General features: G+C 50.3%; 1 protein-coding gene across 1 annotated transcript; it reads right to left on the bottom strand.

Moving 5' to 3' along the window:
* Window positions 1-2,854: 2,854 nt before the first annotated feature.
* Window positions 2,855-4,216, bottom strand: N0V96_001969 (uncharacterized protein; the record flags this gene model as incomplete). The annotated part of the gene is made up of 2 exons (XM_065756390.1): window positions 2,855-3,289; window positions 4,211-4,216. 2 exons carry the CDS (start codon window positions 4,214-4,216, stop codon window positions 2,855-2,857), a joined length of 441 nt encoding a protein of 146 aa, XP_065614759.1.
* Between the last annotated feature and the right edge of the window lie 4,202 nt (window positions 4,217-8,418).

Raw genomic sequence — 8,418 nt, 5'->3', positions numbered from 1 at the left:
TGATACGGAGAACGGGGTATTGGAATGTGCAGAGCATAGCATCAAACACACATTATGGTTTTCCTGGCGTTTGGCATCACCTTGTTGAATTTTGGTACGGCACAGCTCAGGCACCCGCCTCTGACTGCGGCGGGTTCCCCGGCCGGATGAGAGGGGAAGGGTTGGCTCCGTTGAGGAGAGCGTTGTTCCAGGACCCGAGCTTGCTGTTGTTAGCATTTCGCTATGAAAGAGCAGGAGGGAGCATGGGTTTCGATGTACGAAAGATATTCTTTTTAGAGGCTCGCGCGGAGTTTCGTATATAATGAGCAGGCGTAAGCTCTTGGTATCAAAGGTGCGAGGTGAGGAACCTTAACAAGCTGTCGCAATCGTGTCGAGACTATGACCTGGCCAGTGTCACTCTCATCCATTGACGTCTTTTCAAGGACTGGGCCGAGAAACTAACCTACAGGATGTAGACGCGGAAACGAGCCCGCAAGTGACGGTACGGCGTTAAGTTGGACCACGTCGAGGGGGGCATGACTTTGGTAGAGTCGCAGTTCTCCTGCATTACAACGGGTGATCGGATTTGCTTGATGTTTTGGCCAGTATGTACACAAGGTCTTCCTAGCTGTGTCCAGAATTTGGTTCTTTGCACTATACTCTATGTAATTCAGAGGTAGAGAATCACTTAGGCCACAACGCTCTTGCCCATACCAAATTCGATCCTCGGCCCTTCGAGATATCTTTGTCCCTTAGAATCAGACTGGTGGTATAATGCCGCTCGGGCCCGAATATGACCCCCAATTCAATCTACTGATTCGGATTGAACAATATAATTAACTCTGAAAAGCCAGAGTTCAATGATCGCCAACCGAGGTGTCTATCAAGGAGCAGTGCATGTGCGCGGGAAATGGTCAGGCAGGCTGGTGAAGGGGCACTTATTCGCGAAATGAGTGTGTGGTAGCTGAGTAAGATTGAGATATTTATCACCTTAGGTCCGTATTATTTTTCCCATGAAGTATGACTTTTCGAGATCGATACCGATGACTGCACAAGGCAGTGACAGTTCGAAGCATGTATACGGACTTGGGCAATCAGGCCTAGGCTAACTCCGGTAGCAGCATGCTCGAGCATCATCTACAGATCAGCGTCTTGGAAATTTGCTAGAATTTGCAGTGAGTCTCTTCGCTCGTATGGTTCGAGAATCATGTGATCCGGAATCCTCACTTAAGTATTTGTGAGGGGACGCGAGCCGAGCAAGACAAGAAAAATGGACTGCGCAATCTCAATACTCTCCATTCTGACTCTGAAAAGTGAACCATCGAGATCGAACATTTGATTAAAGCGATCTTCTTTCACTAAGTTAATTATCCATTTCGATTAAAAATGACTGATATTAGCACAGATGTTGGTTGTGGTTTCCGTTCTCCTGCGGTGCTGTGTGACCTTGATAGCGGTCACGATGCTTTCCTTCTGGCACATACGACCATACCCATTGGAAAACTCGGGATCCCGTCCGCTCTCCCATAGATAAGCCAATGAGGGCCGGATTAGTAGTTGGGTCGGTGACGACCAGCGAATACCTGGTGTTGTATGTTCTTTTGCTTTTGGTCATGATGGAGCGGGTCAGGAATCTTTGCTGGTCTTGCCTTCTCGCTCAGGTCGGTGACGACCAGGATACTCCGGTGGAATGAAACAGACAAGCAATTGTTTGTTCCGTACTCCCAACCTCGCTTTGATCTTTTGGGGGTGGTTCTGGTAGTTAAGGGACGTCACTGGAAACGTCGCGGTAGACTTACTTCCCCTTATGAGGATGGCAACTTACACTAGAACTTGACTGCCTCTTTGCCGGTTACACAACAGGGCATGAATGACTAGTTACACAAGCCATGCTTCTAGATGGAATGAATGTACTTTAGCAACGATGACCCATGGGTACCCATAACCCATGGGGACCCAAACTCGCGGGACCCATAGGTACTGAACAGTCCACGAGAATCCGAATTGCTAAACCTCAACCCATGGGTACCCAAATCCGTGATGACCCAAAACCCAAAACCCACGGGGCCCAATGTGTAATTACCAAAAGCCCACGAGTGTCTTCAGTTCGACACATGGGGGTTTGGGTCCCCAAACTCAGAATCACCCAAAACCCATAAAAAGCCCCGATAACCCATGGGTACCCACAAACACCCAAACCCGCACGAGACTCTAAAGACCGAAGTAAAAGACCATCGCAGAGCTCGCCACTTACACTTCCGTGGCCACCATGGCTGCGGGTTAGAAAGATCGCACGTGTAGTCAGTAAAAGCAACAGGAAGCATTGAGGCTCGAAGCAGAACTTACTAGAAACCTTTATCAAGCAGTAGGTGGGTCTTTACAAAGATCAGCTAAGACCTGAATATATTCAAGAGCCTCTTTTTCCAACCTATTTGCTTTAGAAAGAGGACATCTCACTCAACGAATCTGAACTTTTGTGGTTATCAATATTATCTACCTCGCTGCATTGTACTTTGCGAAGAAGCATCGTTCATACCCCGACGCAGACATGATAGAAAAGCCGACTAGCTTCGCAGACGGCGTCCATGTTCGGGTCCCTGCGTCGAACCGAACCAATGTGAAGATGATGTGTTCTTCAATAGCCTCCAGGCCGATGTGTCCAGACCACGATGATCTACAATTATCGCGGCATATAAAATTCAGATGAACCTTAGTCGGTTATTTAGTGACCACGAGGCGGCGATTCCTAAGATGGTTCGTCTCGTCTCGTAGTATGGATGTATCCGTTTGTATCCATTCATAGTACAAACATTAAATATTACAAAGCCGCAGTCCTCGCATCCAGTCGAGCCTGCCCCGCCAACCCTCTTTCATATTACACGTTCTCCGGCCCCATCAATACTATCCTACTCTCCCCCTTAGCTCCAGCCTTCCCGTAAAGCTCGAAATCCGTGTAGACGCTACTGATCGCGACCCTGGCGGGGGGAGGCGAGTTCCATTGAGACGGACCGCCCCCGTGCTGCTCCTGCTCCGCAGCCGACCAGGCGTCCGAGCCGACACGGGAAACCTTTTTCACAGTGTTATACGTCGCGTAGGTCTCCCCCGTGCCCGCAGAAGATTCTCCATCTCGCAAAGGCGTGCTCCTGCTCTGCGGGAAGACGCACCGCCACGCGGCACGGAGGGTGGGCATTCCGAGTACGAGGTTGCCGACTAGCATTGCGGTACTCGTCTCGCGCACGCACCACATAAACCAGACGAAGTCGGTTGAGTATGTGAAGACGGCAACCTTGGTAAGGATTGCGCAGAGCATCTGTTTGAGAGACGTTGGTTAGCCAAGCGAGACTTGTATGATGGGAGGAGGTGGAGCCTCTTCAGGATGGAACTTACAACGAATACGCCCATACTAAAAAGACAGATGAGAAGGAGTTTTCTGCAGTAGTATTGTATTTAGCATTCGGATTCTATTCCGGACGCCTACACACGACCATTAGGATGTACTTACTTTCCGATCTTCATCCTCAACCGGCTAATTAATGTAACCGGGATGAGAAGAAGCACCAGGTCCGTCGAAAGGTTCATAATAATTTGCAATATGTTGTAGTTCTTCCATGTCAAGCATTCCGCTGAAGAAGTAAGAGTCAGCTTCCTTCCAATAACCTATTCGTGAGACGACTGATCTAATGTCACCAGCTTCCAACCTATGAAAAGACTCACAATTCTCTGGCTGAAGCTCCATGTACTCGGAAAATGGCCTGCACCAACCTCCGTACAGTGAAACGATGACTGCAACGTATGCGAGCCCGGTGTAAGCTGCAACGCTGACCCAAGTCTTTCGATAATGACCAAAGAGACTGCCAATAGTGAGCAATTTGTGCTATGCAAGCGATGGCAAAAGGGCCGGATACGTACGTCAAGCGATTGTATAATAGCAGTAAACAACACTTATTACCCCAAAGTGTTGTTTGCATCGATGTTTCGGATAGCATGTTCAGTATTCCCATCTTTCGACCAACTGCGGCATACTCATCCGGAGTGAGGGCATCAAAGTCGGTCGTCGCAACGATGTCAAAGTACATGTACAGAGCGGAGATCGAAATCGTGTATATCAGCTGAGAGACTGCAAGTTAGCTTTAGCCGCAATAACCCAGATCAATTGTGGGCATGATAGATATCTGTGGCAGGATTGATGTAAAAAACTTACCACTATTATAGCCATCAATATGTCGTCTACAGTCATCTTGTCGAAGAACCTGCGCTTGCGGACGAGGTACTGTGACTGACTGGATCGGCATATCAGTATGAGACTGGATTTGGGAAACTTCGAATTTCATCTACTTACTATCTCATTACGACCGCGCCAATCGCCAGGCTGTACCATACCCAGCACTCTGCTCTCGTGCTGAGTGGCAGAGCCATCGCGGCGATGCCTCCGGCGAAATGCCCGCCAAGCTGGTGTCGAGAATGTGAGGGCCGCCGATGACTCGATGATGTCGAAACTTTTCCAACCCCAGAATCTTCTTTTCTCTTTCTTTCTTTCGATGAATGAGTTTCCGACCCTCCATCAAAACCAAGGGCACAGGCAAGGTTCCACAGGGAGGGGTTCACTCACGACTATATCGCCTGCGCAGTAGTCTGTCGGAACGATGAGGCATTCCAGTCCCGACGGCCACTGAACCGCATCCGGCTTGCTAGGGGGGAAGCATGGCATAGAGGCCCAGAACAACCCACAAATGCGAGCCTGCCTTGACCCGTTCGACACAAAGATGGCTTTGAGCCAACGACGAACTCAAAAGCCACAATCGCAACTCGAGGTGAGTGGTTCTCCATTGACGGGGGGCTCGCCTCCAAATATCGACGTTGGCACTAGGCGATGCATTAACAGCCGATGGAGAGAAACACACGGATGGCTGGTAGAGGTCTGATTCATGTAGTATCTGGCTGCATTCGGATGGGGGATCGTCAGCTATCGCTGGTGAGTTTTAGCGCCAGCACTACAAAGCACCAAACATCAATGGGGCCGGCAGCTTCCCCCATTTCCCATTCCCCCTCAATGGCGACATCAAAGACATGCTAAAGGGAGACGACACGACTCAGACAGTACGGATTCTGGCCTCCTTCACCTTCGGACCCGCAACGGCGACGCTGCCCAGGAGGCGATCACCGTCCGTGGAAGCTCTTTTTTTACTTTCCAAGCCATCCAAGCGTTCGCCGAGACAAGCGATGGGAGGGCCGACTTGTTGACCTCCGAATCTAAGGGACGGAATCAGGTCCGACTCGGGCCCATATGTGTTTGATCACTTGCAGGTTATCGTCGAAAAGGGTTTGCCCGCCCGCCCGGGAACCCGCCCATGTCGCGTCGCATTAGTGTCTCCCGCATGGCTAGTCACGTCTGTCCGGCACTCCATAACCGATGACAGACTGGTCATGTCTGGCGGGCGTAAATTTCCTATCGCGTCAAGCCCCTGCTGCGTGTCTTGTTCTCCCGGCCGCCTAGGCCTGGCCAGGGATTGAACACGCAAGTATCTCGCCGACTGATCAGCGGCTTGCATTGTAAGAACGCCACCGCTCAGCCACTTTTTGCTGCAGAGCCCGAGAATCAGGTTCGCCAACGGCTCATTTCGCATACAAACTTGGATTTATTGTCTTAGTCGGCTGTTGCGACAGGTAAGACAGCAGAAAGGGAGAGTGGGCTCGGCTGATATTGCTATATAACCAACTGTGATACCCCAGACGAAGCGAAATTTATAGGCACGCAGATAATGCTATATCACAGACCAGAGAATTGGTAGTGCTCATTGAGAGAGGCCTTTCGGAAAGATCGGGCGGCGTAAATGGTGGCTTCGCCCAGACGAGCATTGCCCGAGTCAGTCTTCTACCCGTAGAAGCCCTCGGTAAGAAGCATGCTTGAGGGTCCTGCACGGCGATACTGGGAGGTCGACGTCCGTCATGGCTGAATTATCGTCGCTGACGGGCTTGGGGACAGAAAGTCAAAATTGAACAAGGACAAGAAGGGCTTACTTCAGCCACGAGATGATCTGCCTAGGTCATCAGAGAGGCCAGGGGAAGTTCCGCTGAACAATAATTAGAAGATTTGAAGCTAGGTTTCCCGATGAAGACGATGGCGACATATGGTAAGACGAACGTTTGTCTAACAACAGTTGCTTGGCCAAGGTGCAGGTCTACGATGCAGCTGATCGATACTTGGCAATGCGGAGTACTCAACATCTCCAATCGAACCGACAGAGTTCTACTTCGAAGTTGTGAGGTCTCATTTTAGAGGCAACTTCCTTTGAGGACCGAGCTGGGACATCCAGATCCGAAGCAGGGCTGTAACTGAAGGTGCGGCTGAGAAGCCATCCAAAAGGATCCATGATAGCCTAGTCACCCACAAGATGGGGGCTGATTTGTATCAGCATGGCACTGAATTGTCTGGCCGGGCAAGTCGTGTTCAATCTGCGGAAAACGGGCGTAGAGGTAAAGGTGTATTCGGCCAGCGAGAGATGGCAGGGGCTTAGCTTTGTGAGCCTTTACATTGCAGAGCCTAAATATGCTATGCCATTCTATTCCTCCTGGGAAATAGGAATCGCAATCTTGTTCTCATGTACGTTCTGCATGGCGTTGTACAAGACATTCACGGTTTCATGACTATGCCCAGATTTCCGGATACTGGACTTCGGAGCGGCCTAGAGCTGATCCAGTGATGGGAGACGGAGACGGCGGGCCTCGATCGGATCGGGATCCTCTAGATTGTCACGTGATGATATGATTATGTCATTCGTGCCCTGGCGACTGGTAGGTCCTAGCCTTAGGTAAGCACAAGCATTGAGAAGGTACCTTGGCTGACATAATCTCAGCTCAATTCTGTCCCAAGCTGGTATGTGTATTGCATTAGGTAAGTAAGCCAAAGGACCCGCAACATATGCTCATGAGTTCATTTCACCACGCCTAAGCACCTATTAGTGACATGGTAAGGTATGGTGTTGAATACCATCTACGGAGTAGGCCGCACTGCCTCCCGCCCGCTCTTCACAACCACCTGTCACCTCACCCGCAGACGACCGTACTTTCGGAAAAAAATTCAAGGATGCAGATCGCCGGGTGCCGGGGGCCTGGGGTAGCTTGGCTGGGGCAGGCCACAGACCGACCAAACGGGTCAGGCAGAAGACTCGGGCAACCTTTTTCTTCTGGGCCAAAAATACTGTACCTCCTAACGGAGTGCAAAGTACAGAATGATGGTTTGGTGATGATCCCAGATGGGTAAAACCAATCATGACGTGTGGAAAAGCCCCATCAGTGGCTACCTTGACGTAGTTCTCTCTTTTTTTCCAAGGATCCGAGGGACCGACACCGAGTTTGCGGTGTCGCCGCTCCCGCTAGCTCGGAAAGTCAATTTGGACCTTGTTCGGACTCCGGAGCGACAAAAAAGAAAGAAAAAAAAAGATAAAAAGCTTGGGTGGAGAACTTACTGAGGCGCGCTAGCTCGAGGCGAAGGGGCGAGGGGACGAAGGTCGGAATTCTGAATAGCACCATATCAAAGATTACCTTATAGCAAAATCTCCAAGTCAGCCAGTTTCCCCGCGCGCGTGCGGCTACCATGTGCCTGGAAGGTTGTTAGAAATTGAGCTTCTGACTGGCTGGTTGTTCGGTAGAGTTATCATTACGTAGGATCATCACCACTGTCCCCGTCGCCCATATGTCTGGAAAATCCGGGGAAATGTCTGCTAAATATCCCGCGGGTATCAACATCCAGTACCTACTCCGCAATGTATGAAGAAATGAATCACGGAGCTTGCTACCTTACTTAAGGAAGCAGCCCTCGGATAACTTGGGCTCCTTCTGCATTGGCAAAGTTGTCATGGAGAAGAACTGAGTGTGGATCTCATCTTTCTTACTCTCACTCTCACTCTCACTTACCTATGAAGGTGAGTCAAGACCGTGTCTCACAATGGAAGCAAGCCACTGGGGCTTGAAAGAGCATGAACAGCTCAAGGAATACACAATATTGGAAAAGTGCAAATTGCTTGAAAATTTCCTTTGCCCCCCAGCTTTTCTCACACAGCTTGCCAGGCTTAGGTTCTTCGCCTTCGCTCTTCGGCTAGGGCGAAATTCGCGCAATTGCTTGGCAATTGCCAACACTGTCGCCCCCAGCCTAGAACTACCATATTTTCATGGCCGCCTCGGACCAGGCGAAGCGGACGGGCTGTGGATGGAATTGCGCAATTCCGAGGCACCGCCAGGGAAGGGAAGCAAAAAACAGGCCAAGAGGGGGGTTTTCAAGTGTTCACAAATTGATCAAACGACGACGGGGTACGTAGGCAACCTTACCCATGGCCAGAGAGCATGCAAAAAAAATAAATCCGGGGTAGGACTGCATAGTGCAGCACTGCAGACCCTCTTGATTCTTTACCGCTGGCGGCTGGATTGCACACCGAAGCCCAA

This window comes from Colletotrichum fioriniae (genome assembly GCF_027942845.1).
Source record: "Colletotrichum fioriniae strain IMI 355084 chromosome Unknown scaffold_2, whole genome shotgun sequence".
Classification (NCBI taxonomy): domain Eukaryota; kingdom Fungi; phylum Ascomycota; class Sordariomycetes; order Glomerellales; family Glomerellaceae; genus Colletotrichum; species Colletotrichum fioriniae.
This window is presented reverse-complemented; position numbering and strand designations above follow the sequence as displayed.